At 47.8% G+C, this 13,119-nt stretch overlaps 2 protein-coding genes across 3 annotated transcripts in view; one reads left to right on the top strand and one right to left on the bottom strand.

The window, feature by feature from the left end:
* rhpn2 (rhophilin, Rho GTPase binding protein 2) overlaps window positions 1-13,119 on the bottom strand; it is a 164,359-nt gene that overhangs the window by 69,860 nt on the left and 81,380 nt on the right. The gene's annotated exons all lie outside the window — the stretch shown is intronic.
* The window catches only part of LOC122558185 (WD repeat-containing protein 88-like), a 30,881-nt gene that overhangs the window by 5,605 nt on the left and 12,157 nt on the right, over window positions 1-13,119 (top strand). For both annotated transcript variants that reach the window (XM_043706492.1, XM_043706493.1), the window contains exons 3-7: window positions 15-100; window positions 2,580-2,643; window positions 10,081-10,219; window positions 12,063-12,192; window positions 12,531-12,712. In XM_043706492.1, the coding sequence (XP_043562427.1) occupies window positions 15-100; window positions 2,580-2,643; window positions 10,081-10,219; window positions 12,063-12,192; window positions 12,531-12,712 (601 nt within the window). The remainder of the gene's footprint in view (window positions 1-14; window positions 101-2,579; window positions 2,644-10,080; window positions 10,220-12,062; window positions 12,193-12,530; window positions 12,713-13,119) is intronic.

Consider the following 13,119-nt stretch of genomic DNA (forward strand, 5'->3'; position numbering starts at 1 on the left):
TTGTTCCCTGCCAGGATCTATTAGGTGGAACTACTATCTCTGAATTTCGGCTTCAATCCACTCCGCTCACCGAGTGTTGCATCAGTTACGACAACCAAAGGTGATCTCTCAACTATTTCTGATTTCAAAACCACTATCAATAAACCCTTTCACTGCAGAGCGAGTGAGAGACGTTAACTTTGGTGCAACTGGCAGTTTAATTCTAAAAACAGATTCGCTGTCAACTGGGAGTTGTGGGATCTTGCTGTGTGCAAATTAGCTACAATGAAGTAGTGACTGTACATAAGACAATCTAGCAGCAGAAATCGACCATTTGGCCCATCAAGTTTGTTCCACATTTCAATGAGATCATGGCTGGTCTGATTAACTTCAGCTCCACTTTCCTGCCTTGTTCCCCTGCCTGATTTAAGTGAAGACGTTTCAAAGACTAGTATTTGAGGGTCTCGTGGTGCAGTGGAAGTAAGTCACTGGATCCAGATTAAAGTCCCACCAAATATGCAAAAGCAACTCTGAAAAGGTGGATTTGAAAGTATCTACAAAAGCTAGTCTTTCTCTTTCTAAGAGTATTTATTTTGGACTGCAAGTTATGACTATCTCACTCTGACAAGGAGCATTTATATCCACCATTCATAGCTGCAACAGGGCTGCAGAGTGTGGGTCTGACTTGCTGGTAGTGGGATTGTAAATCAGCTCAAACTCTGCAGTCCTGCCCCATCCAGTTGTGAATGGTGGAGGACAATTAAACAACTCCCTGGAGGAGGAGGCTCCACAAATATCTCCAACCTCCATGATGGAGGAGCCCCGCACATCAGTGCAAAAGATAAGTTTGAAGAATTTGCAGCAATCTTCAGCCAGAAATGTCAAGTGAATGATTCATTTTGGCCTCCTTCAGTGGTTCCCAGCATTACAGATACCAGTCTTCACCCAGTTCAGTTGTCTCCATGTGAAATGAAGAAAAGGTTGGAAGTACAGGGTACTGCAAAGACTCTGGGCCCTGACAACATAAGACCATCAGACATAGGAGCAGAATTAGGCCATTCAGCCCTATTGAGTCTGCTCTGCCATTTCATTCATGGCTGATATTTTTCTGAGGTACATTCTCCTGCCTTCTCTGTGTAACCCTTGAAGAAATTATTTCTCATCTCTGTCCCTTTACTCTGAGGCTGTGCCCTCGGGTCCTCCTCTCTCCTACCAAATGAAACATCTTCTCCGCATCCACTCTATCCAGGTCTCTCAGTATTCCGTAAATTTCAGATTCCCCCCTCACCCTTCTAAACTCCATCAAGTACAGACCCTGGGTTTTTAACTGCCCCTCATATGACAAGCCCTTCATCCCCAGGATCATTCCTGTAAAATATGAACTCTTTAGTAACCTCAGCATCTTGTCAAAGGCCTTCTGGAAATCCATGTAGATCACGTCCATTGGCTCTCCTTTGTCTAACTTATTTGCTACCTCGTCAAAGAATGCTGACAGATTAGTAAGGCATGACTTTCCAGACCCATTTAACCATGCACTTCCAAGTACTCCCCAATCTCACCCTTCAGACTCTAAAATCTTTTCAACTATGGAGGTCTGCCTCCCTTAAATATTCCAGCACTCGTACTGAGGACATGTGCTCCAGAACTTGCCTCTCCCCTAGCCAAGCTGTTCCATTTCAGTTACAACATTGGCATCAACCCAACAATGAGAAAAACTGCCCAGGTATGTCTTGTACATAAAAAGCAGGACAAATCCAAACCGGCCAATTACTGTTCCATCAGCCTACTCTCCATCCTCAGTACAGTGATGGAAGGGCTCATCAACAGGGCTATCAAGCTGCACCTGTTCAGCAATAACCTGCTCAGTGACACCCAGTTTGGGTTCCACCAGGGTCACTCAGCTCCTGACCTCATTCCAGCCTTGGGTCAAACATGGACAAAAGAGCTGAATTCCAGAGGGGAGGGGAGGGGGACAGCCCTTGACATCAAGGCAGCATTTGACCGAGTGTGGCATTAAGGAACTCAGACAAAACTGGAATCAGTGGGTATCGGGGGCAAACTCTGGTGGTTGGAGTCACACATGACACATAGGGAGGTGGTTGTGCTTGTTGGAGGTCAGTCATCTCAGCTCCAGGACATCTCTGCAGGAGTTCCTCAGGATATTGTCCTAGACCCACCTGAGTTTATCTGTTTCTTCAACAACCTTCTCTCAATCATAAGGACCGAAGTGGGTGGTAGGGGTGAGGGATGAGAGGTGCAGTGTGGTTGGAAGCAAGAGCATGTGCTGTAGCTCTGAGTGGAATCCTCTTCTGAGTGTCCAGTCTATCAGTTCCTTGGTGACAGGTGGAAATATTGGCCAGAGGTGTCCCCACCCAGGTGTGAACTCTGGCAGAAGGGGAGAAGGGTTGGGGATTGGATAGGGGGCACACCATCACCCCACCAAATTAAGTACTCTTCCTGTCTCCCTTCGCCCTTCCAATACCTTTCCATGCCATCTGCAGGAGCAGAGGTTTCTTCACAGTCTGAATACTCGCTTTGGACCGGTATCAGTTTGTAGTCTGTAACTCAGCCTCACCCTCTTCCTTTGTTTGAAACTACAGAATTTTTACCACCTCATGGGACAAATCATTGAAAGCATGGGATGTCGAAACTGGAAAAGTTTTGGTAGGTGTTTATTCAGAATGCATCTCAATGGTGACGCTCAGTCAATGGTGGGCATGTGTGTATGTGAGGAATTTGGTGGTGAATAGACGTATCTGCACCTGTCAGGAGGATTGTGTGGGAATGTTGTATGAGTGACTGTCAATAAATAGTAGAGGGGCAGGAAAGGTTATCATTTACCGATTTTTACAACATCTCCTGTATTTCTATGAGCTCAGAGAAACTGGAGGGGCACTAATGTCCTGGGCAGGAGATTTGCTAGACTACTTTGGGGTGGTTTAAACTGGTTTGGCCGGGGGATGGGAACCAAGGCTACAGATCAGAGGAGAGGGTAGTTGTTGAATGGGTAGAAATAGAATGCAGAGTCTGTCAGGAAGGATACACAGTTGAGAGGGCAAATGGATGGGTTAAAGTGTGTCTGTTTCAATGTAAGGAGTGTCAGGAATAAGAGTGATGAACTTAGAGTGTGGATCAGTACTTGGAACTATGATGTTGTGGCCATGACAGAGACATGGATTTCACAGGGGCAGGAATGGTTGATGGATTTTCCAGGGTTTAGATCATTTAAAAATAACAGGGAGGGGGGTAGGAGGGGGAGGAGCATTGTGAATTAGAGAGTGCATCACAGCTGCAGAAAAGGAGATTGTTGAGGAGGTTTTGGCTACTGAATGAGTATGGGTGGAAGTCAGTAACAGGAAAGGAGCAGTTATTTTATTGAGTGTTTTCTATAGACCCCCAATAGCAGCAAAGAGATGGAAGAACAGATTGGACAGCAGATCTTGGAAAGGTGCAGATGTAACAGAGTTGTTGTTGTTATGGGTGACTTCAACTTCCCCAATATTGACTGGAACCTCCTTAGTGCAGATGGTCTGGATTGAGCCAATTTTGTCAGGTGTGTCCAGGAGGGATTCCTGACTCAATATGTAGATAGGCCGACTGGGGGGAGGCCATATTGGATTTGGTGCTGGGCAACGAACCTGGCCAGGTGTCGGATCTCTTGGTGGGAGAGCATTTCAGTGACGGTGACAACTGCCTCACGTTTACCACAGCCATGGAGAGGGATAGGAACAAACATTTTGGAAAGGTATGTAATTGGGGGAGGGGAAATTATACGTCCATCAGACAAGAGCTGTGAGGTATAAATTGGGAACAATTGTTCTTCGGAAAATGCACAACAGAAATGTGGAAGCTGTTTAAGGAGCACTTGTTGCGAGTTTTGGATCAATTCAAAGCACTTCACTGTGCCTCAGTACACATGACAATAAATTCAATTCAATTCAGCTTTGTCCCACTGAGACAGGCAAGAAATGGTAAGGTGAAGGAGCCTTGGATGACAAAAGAAGAGGAGCTTCTCATCAGGAGGAAGAAGGAAGCTTACTTAAGATTGGGGAAATAAGGATCTGGCACAGCTTTAGAGGGTTACAGGGTAGCTAAGAAAGAGCCCAAAAGTGGACTGAGGAGAGAGTCCCCATTAGTCCAAGAACTCCCCACCTACATTCGTGACACCACCCACGCCCTCCACCTCCTCCAGGATTTCCGCTTCCCCGGTCCCCAACGCCTCATCTTCACCATGGACATCCAGTCCCTGTACACCTCCATCCCCCATCACGAAGGACTCAAAACACTGACTGTACTTCCAAAGTACTTTATTGGCTGTAAAGCATTTTGGATCTTTCTGTGGCCATAACAGTTACTATATAAATGCAATTTAATTTTAATAACTCAATAGTTACTCATAGAAATCTAATGTTATATCACTGGGATGCTTTTTTGCCATTATTATGGCAATAATGTTTTTTTCAAATTTAAAAAAAAGTTATGATATTTCAGCTACTTTAATCCCATGTGTATCACTGATGATTTGTATTTACTCTGTGGAAATTTTAATTGAGTAGAAGATTTTACTGCATTTTACTTTCTGATTTGCTGTTTGAGAATACTTCAGTGTAATTGGCTGCCAACTCCCTGCGGTGATATCACTGTTACTGTATGCCTAGTGTTTGTCTTGATCTTGCACATATCAAGAAAGGGAAACTTCATGCCTCAGAGATCACTAGATAGCAGAAAATCCCTTTAATACTTCAAAGTACTCTTTTGGTATGATCCTAGATATTGAATATTGTTAGATATTATTACTGGAGCGAATCATAGATTTACATTTAAATAGTTCCCATTTCTGTCTTTGTTCACTCCTTTCCTCAGCAATATTTTGTGTTTGATTTTGTCTACTTTCTGTGGTTTTATTTACCCTAATGAAGAAGAGCATATCTTCTCAACATCACAACTATTGATCTCACCCTGCTTGGCTGTTGTATGGAACCCCCTACGTGTTAACCCCTTAAAGCCAAATACATAACAATATTGTCAAATTTGATGGAATTTTAATGCATTTACTTTAGGGGAAATTTGGCATGTTAATATGCTGCAGTTTTTCTTATCTGCGATGTTTTGTGTTATGTTGCTGAAAATATTACTGATGAAATACTTAGCAGTTGTAGTAAAATCATGCGTATACTTAGGATGAAGAAGATTATGAGTACCACATATGCTTGGTCCAGTTCTTGTTGGATTCATTTGGATATCAAAGTTGAAACTTTATTGCTGGAACAGCACAGCAGGTCAGGCAGCATCCAGGGAACAGGAGATTCGACGTTTCGGGCACAGGCCCTTCTTCAGGAATGAGCAGAGAGTGTTCAGCAGGAGAAGATAAAAGGGATCCTTCCAGCCCGGCACCGCCTTCCTGGCCTGCAGTCTTCTTCTTGACCTCTCCGCCTCCATCCTACTCCGACCTATCACCCTCACCTTGACCTCTTTCCACCTATCACATTTCCAACGCCCCTCCTCCAAGTCCCTCCTCCCTACCTTTTATCTTCTCCTGCTGAACACTCTCTGCTCATTCCTGAAGAAGGGCCTGTGCCCGAAACGTCGAATCTCCTGTTCCCTGGATGCTGCCTGACCTGCTGTGCTGTTCCAGCAATAAAGTTTCAACGGGGATATGAAAAAGCCTTGGTGAGAAGGATTAGGGAAATCCCAAAGGCTTTCTACACTTAACATGAGGAATAAGAGAATGGCCAGAGAGAGGGTAGGGCCGATCAGGGATAGTGGAGGGAACTTGTGTCTGGGGTCTGAAACAGTGGGGGAGGCCTTAAGTGAGTTTTTGTTTTGCTTCAGTATTCACTAGGGAGAGGGACCTTGTTGATAGTGAGAACACCATGGACCAGGTTATAGGCTTGAACAGATTGATATTAAGGAAGTGCATGTGCTGGAAATTCTGGGAAGCATCAAGATAGATAAGTCCCCAGGGTTGGACCAGACATATCCAAGGTTACTGGATTAGAGTGGTGCTCTATTCCTGATTGAGCCCTCTATTCCTGATGAAGTTCTTTTGCCCGAAACTTCAATTTTCCTGCTTCTTGGATGCTGCCTGACTTGCTGTGCTTTTCCAGCACCACTCTGATCCAGATTCGGGTTTCCAGCATCTGCAGTCCTCGTTTTTACCTATATTCAAGGTTACTACAGGAAGTGATGAATGAGATTGTTGTGCCTCTGGCGATGATCTCTGCATCCTCACTCTCCATGGGAGTAGGACTGGATAATTGGAGGGAGGTGAATGTTGTTCCTCTGTTCAAGAAAGGGAATAGGGAATTACAGACCAGTCAGTCTTACGTCTGTGGTAAGCAAGGTACTGGAAAGAATTCTGAGAGATAGGATTTATGACTATTTGGAAAAACATAGTGTGATTAGAGATAGTCAGCATGGCTTTGAGAGAGGCAGGTCATGCCTCACAAGCCTTATTGAGTTCTTTGAGGATGTGACAAGACAAGCAGTGGAGGTGCTGTATATAGATTTCAGTAAGGCATGTGATAAGGTTTCCTAAGATAGGCTCATTCAGAAAAGTAGGAGGTATGGGATACAGGGATATTTGGCTATCTGGAAACAGAATTGGCTGGCCGATAGAAGACGGTGAGTGGTAGTGGATGGAAAGTATTCCGCCTGGAGGTCAGTGGTGTCCCGCACGGATCTGTTCTTGGGCCTCTGCTCTTTGTAGATTTTATAAATAACTTGGATGAAGAAGTGGAAGGGGTGGTTAGTAAGTTGCTGATGACACAAATGTCAGTGGTGTTGGAGATAGTGTCGAGGGCTGTTGCAGGCTACAACAAGTCATCGACAGGATGCAGAGCTGGGCTGAGAAGTGACAGGTGGAGCTCAACCTGGATAAATGCAAAGTGATTCAGTTTGGAAGGTCATATTTGAATGCAGAATACAGGGTTAAAGACAGGATTCTTGGCGGTGTGGAGGAACAGCAGGAACTTGGGGTCCATGTACATAGGTCCCTCAAAGGTACCACCCTAGTTGTTAGGGTTGTTAAGAAGGCGTATGGTGTTTTGACTTTCATCAACTGGGAGATTGAGTTTAAGAGCCGCGAGGTTTTGCTGCAGCTCTATAAAACCCCTGGTTAGACCACACTTGGAACATTGTGTCCAGTTCTGGGCGCCTCATTGTAGGAAGGATGTAGATGCTTTAGAGAGGATGCAGAGGAGATTTACCAGGATGCTGCCGGGACTGGAGGGCATGTCTTGTGAAGAAAGGTGGAGTGAGCTCGGGCTTTTCACTCTGGAGAGAAGAAGGAAGAGAGGTGACTTGATAGAGGGGTACAAGGTAATGAGAGGAATAGACAGAGTGGATAGCCAGAGACCTTTTCCCAGATCAGAAATAGCTATTACAAGTGGTCATAACTTTAAGGTGATTGAAGGAAGGTTTAGGGGAGATGTCAGAGGTAGGTTTTTTACACAGAGAGTGGTGGGTGCGTGGAATGCACTGCCAGTGGTGGTAGTAGAGTCAGAGACATTAGGGATATTTAAGCGACTGCTGGACAAGCACCTGGACAGCAGTAAATTGCGGGGTGTGTATATTAGGTTGATCTTAGATTAAGATAAATGCTCAGCACAACATCATGGGCCGAAGGGCATATACTGTGCTGTACTGCTCTATGTTCTATAAATCTTGTGTCGATGCACATTTCTGCACATCTTCCTGTTATCAGGGCTCCTTGTCAGACATTTTGTTAACATTTCTCACTGAAATTGCCAATGATCCATTCAGGGGTTGGATTCTCAGGCTCTCGTACTGATGGTGACTGCTGCCATTAGTGAACTCTGCCGTTACTGGCAGTACCACTCGGGTTTCACTGCACCCCTGCAGGAAGATTCACCACCATGATCCTGGGTATGCAGCGATTGTCTTATCAGCAAACAGGTTTGGACTCGCTGAAGTTTAAAAGAATGAGAGGTGAAACATCGGGGATTCCGAAGGGGTTTGACTGGATAAATGCAGAGAGAATATTTCTCCTTGTGGGAGAGCCTGGGATCAGAGGGCACAATCTTAGAATAAAGGGGGGGTACCAATTTCACGCTGAGATGAGGAAGAATTTCTCCTCACAGATGGTAGAGTGCTTTTGGAACTCCTTGCTCCAGGGAGCTGTGGGGGTAGAGTCCTTGTGTATATTTAAGGCCGAGGTAGATTCTTGCTCAGTAGGGAGATCAAGGGACATGAGGAATATCGGATCATCCATGGTTCTACTGAATGGTGTAACGGGCTCAAGGGGCCAAATGGCCTACTCCTGTTCCTATTTCCTATGTCTTACGATCTGAAATGGTGTCACCCCCTGTCAACCTTACCAGCTTATGTAACACTCAATCCCTATATTTGGAGCACACAGCCCCATTGGAGGAACTCACTTATCACTCGGGATAGATTGAGAGGAAGTTGCTCAAAGGCCCAACGTGATCATTACCTGAAACCCCAACAGCTGCCTCCTGACTTGTGTTCAGCAAGCTTTCTCAGTGAAGAGGCAGCTCGAGGAATTTATAATAACTTCTGCTATTGCAGTCTTTCTGGAATGCCTCTGGAATGTTTTGTGGATATGTAGTTGTGGAGTGTTCCTGTATTTGGAGGTGGGTGGGGGATATTGCAGCTTCAGGGAGGATGTGGGCTTGAGTGACCAGGCCCCACACAGGCTGCATCCAGTAGGTGGGCAGCAGTGACACTGCTTCTGGCTCTGCTGCCTGACAGGAAGATGGCATAGAGCCCTCTGCCCAGTTAGAGCCAACCTTCACCATAGCTCCCTGGTGGTGACAGGATGCTGCCTGACAGGTCAGTCAGTGCATTCTGCAGCAACAACGTGACAGACCAATTGGGATCCTCTGACGTCTATAACCCTGTGAACTAGCACACAAGCCCCCCCCAGTCCTGTTCCCTGCACTGGCCACAATCCACTCCTCACTCGCCACTCTAATCTATTCCTGAAAGTGAGTGCAGTGCTAGAATTTGAGCTGGAGGCTGCAAGGGTCAGCACCAAATGATGGAACCTGTCTGTCAATGCAGTGCTGCTTTTCCCTCTCACTCCCTACCCCCACCTCCCCAACCACCAGCATCAACATCCCCCCCCTCCTGCTGCCGCTGGGGCAGCTGACTGGGTAGGGGCCAGTTCCTCGGGATCTCTAAGCAGGAACTTAGGTTGGGATGAGGGAAGAGAGTGCAGAGGGCCTAATGATGGGGCGGGAGGAGGGAGGAGTGTAAGGGAAGCTGGTCGTGGCTAGACAGCAGTATGAGGGTGAGCTGGAAGCTGGCAAGGTGCATCGTGCAACACCATACTGTCATCCGCAATGATCTCTGTGAGGCCAGAGAGCACATGCTCCAGCAGAATTGATCCATGGGGCTGGGAGCCAGCGGGTCCAGGAGACGCAGGTCTCTCCGAGTGGCCCCACTGTTGTATGTCACCTTGTCAGGCAGGGAGAGGGCAGTATGTCAGTAATGATTCACTCTGTGTTTGGGTGCTGGGACTATCATGGCTGAATATGGATGGAGATGAAGAGAAGGAGAGATAGGTGTGAGGCTGACAGCATTTGACCATGAGGGACGGTGAGGTGGAGTGTGGACCTAGATCTGAGTGTCAGGAGTGAGGGGATGAGGGTGTGGGAAGTGCAGGGAGTGGGGATTAGAGGTGAATGGGGTATTTGGGAGTGACTGAAATGGATTGCGGTGATTGGGATGTATGAGAGTAGACGGAGAATAGCAGAGTGAGCACAATTTATAGGGCTGAGTAAGAGATATGGAGCCAAGTGAGGCATATTGGAGTAGGAGGGATGCTGTGGGGTGGCAGGGGTATGTATGGGGTAAGAGAGGTGAATGAGAGTGGGGAATGTGGAGGTGAGAGAGATTTATGTGTAAGTGGTTATATAGGGGTAAGGAGGTTACGTTGGGTAAAAGGGGCTGTGTTGGGTTTATAGGGTTGAGAAAATCAATCCACTTACTGCTAGGGAATTGACAGAACAGTGGGTTTAATGGGATGTGTTTACCAAAGAGCCAGTCCAGGCACAATGGGCAGAATAGCCTCAATTGTTCTCTAACTGCTTGAACAGCTTCTCTCTTCCCTATTAGTGGTCTGTGGTTCACACGCGACCATTGACCTGCTGCGATGTGTCTCTCGATGGGAAGTACATTGTGACTGGGAGTGATATTGACAATGCTGTTTATGTCAGAGCCACTGAAAGTGGGGAAAGCATCGCAAACCTGCAAGGTAAGCGTCACAGTCAGCACCACCCCTGGAGGATGGGCCCTGGATAGGCTGGGCACCAGGGCTCTTGGTGAAGGAGGGCATAGCTGGGGAGGGAACAGTAAACGTCTGGGAAAGGGAGACAGTGTCTTCCAAAACTGTCACCGTTACCACTTACAAGGACAAGGTCAGCAGAGCAGCAGTACCTTCTCAAGGGGCAATTAGGAATGGGCAATAAATACTGGACCAGCCAGCAATGCCCTAATCCATGAATGAATAAAAGAACATGGAAGAGTTTGAATGTAGGGGAGAGAGGAGGGCAATGGTGGTGGAATGGAGGGTGAAGAGAATGGCAAGGGGAGTGGGAGTAAATCTGGAGGGGAATAACCAGTCAGATCGAGCGGATGTGCAGTGGGAGGAGTGTGTGGGAATTCCCTAACCTCCTTCATCCACTCGCCCTCTCTCCCATTCCTCTCCCCACTTTCCGTCACCAATGACATTCCTCCCCAGCACCATCACCAGGCTCTCTAAGGGTGAGTGACATAGGAATGACATCTGCAGTGAGTTTGTGGATTACTGAGGGAGGATTGGAACTGGACGCTGAGAGAGGATTGTAGCTGGACGCTGAGAGAGGATTGTAGCTGGACGCTGAGTGCGGATTGGGACTGGACGCTGAGTGCGGATTGTAGCTGGATGCTGAGTGCGGATTGTAGCTGGATGCTGAGGGAGGATTGTAGCTGGATGCTGAGGGAGGATTGTAGCTGGACGCTGAAAGAGGATTGTAGCTGGATGCTGAGGGAGGAGTGTAGCTGGATGCTGAGGGAGGATTGTAGCTGGACGCTGAGGGATGATTGTAGCTGGACGCTGAGGGAGGATTGTAGCTGGACGCTGAGGGAGGATTGTAGCTGGACGCTGAGGGAGGATTGTAGCTGGACACTGAGGGAGGATTGTAGCTGGATGCTGAGGGAGGATTGTAGCTGGATGCTGAGGGAGGATTGTAGCTGGATGCTGAGTGTGGATTGGGACAGGACGCTGAGAGAGGATTGTAGCTGGACGCTGAGGGACGATTGTAGCTGGATGCTGATGGAGGATTGCAGCTGGACGCTGAGTGTGGATTGTAGCTGGACGCTGAGGGACGATTGTAGCTGGACACTGAGGGAGGATTGTAGCTGGACGCTGAGGGACGATTGTAGCTGGATGCTGATGGAGGATTGCAGCTGGACGCCGAGTGTGGATTGGAACTGGACGCTGAGGGACGATTGTAGCTGGATGCTGATGGAGGATTGCAGCTGGACGCTGAGGGACGATTGTAGCTGGACGCCGAGTGTGGATTGGAACTGGACGCTGAGGGAGGATTGTAGCTGGATGCTGATGGAGGATTGCAGCTGGACGCTGAGTGTGGATTGGAACTGGACGCTGAGGAACCCTTGTAGCTGGATGCTGATGGAGGATTGCAGCTGGACGCTGAGGGACGATTGTAGCTGGACGCTGAGGGACGATTGTAGCTGGATGCTGAGGGACGATTGTAGCTGGACGCTGAGGGACAATTGTAGCTGGACGCTGAGTGCGGATTGGGACTGGATGCTGAGAGGATTGTAGCTGGACGCTGAGAGAGGATTGTAGCTGGACGCTGAGGGAGGATTGTAGCTGGATGCTGAGGGAGGATTGTAGCTGGATGCTGAGGGAGGATTGTAGCTGGATGCTGAGGGAGGATTGTAGCTGGATGCTGAGGGAGGATCGTAGCTGGATGCTGAGGGAGGATTGTAGCTGGATGCTGAGGGAGGATCGTAGCTGGACGCTGAGTGAGGGAGGTTTGTAATTACTGACTGAGTGCGGATTGTAATTATTCTCTGCCTGGTTCTCCCAGAACAGCACCGCAGCACTGTGACAAGCTGCTGTTTCCATCCAGATGGACAGAGATTGGCATCTACATCCTGTGACGGGACTGCCCGAATCTGGGACATGTCAGTGAAGAGAACAACCATGACGTTGAGGAAGTACGGAGATAACTTTACATTGGAGTTTTAACTGGGAAGGGGCTGGAAATATTGCAGCAGGCTCGTAGGATCATTTCTACATTGAGGGATAGATTTGAAGGATGGGGAAGGCTGAAGTAACCTTAAACCTTGGTTAGTCAACACTTTGACCAGTAGATGCTCTGGAAAAGCTACATAAAAATATGTAATGAGATGATAGGTGACATACTTCTGTGCCTTAGTGTCAATTTAATGTTTGATAATGCTCCAGCGAGGCCTAGCGACACATCCATTCAGGTTGTTGTTATAGTTATCAGGAAAAGCTGAAGAGACTGGAATGTATTTTCACTCCTTCCCAGGCACAGGAATGTGGTGTCAGATTGCTGCTTCAACCAGACCGGTAGCGTACTGTGCACAGCCTCCTGGGACAGGTCGCTGCTGGTGTGGGACATCACCGTGGGCAATTTCCGATCCCGGGGCCCACAGAGTCTCAGTGATGGTCACCATGGTTGCATCAGTTCCTGTATGATCTCCAACGATGGTGAGCACATTCAATAAACAAGGCTAGTCACAGGCCTGCACTGTACAGCTTCACAAACAGCTTTTCAACTCAATGTTCAGTCAAGGCAATCAGCAATCAATTAGTGACAAAAGAAGACCACAGTCTCATCTGATCTCACTCTTACCCCCTACAGACTCTGACAGTATGGCACTCCCTCAGCACAGACCCTCCGACAGTGCGGCACTCCCTCAGCACAGACCCTCTGACAGTGCGGCACTCCCTCAGCACTGACCCTCCGACAGTGCGGCACTCCCTCAGCACTGACCCTCCGACAGTGCGGCACTCCCTCAGCACAGACCCTCCTACAGTGCGGCACTCCCCCAGCACTGACCCTCCTACAGTGCGGCACTCCCCCAGCACTGACCCTCCTACAGTGCGGCACTCCC

Source organism: Chiloscyllium plagiosum, chromosome 17, assembly GCF_004010195.1.
Source record: "Chiloscyllium plagiosum isolate BGI_BamShark_2017 chromosome 17, ASM401019v2, whole genome shotgun sequence".
NCBI lineage: Eukaryota > Metazoa > Chordata > Chondrichthyes > Orectolobiformes > Hemiscylliidae > Chiloscyllium > Chiloscyllium plagiosum.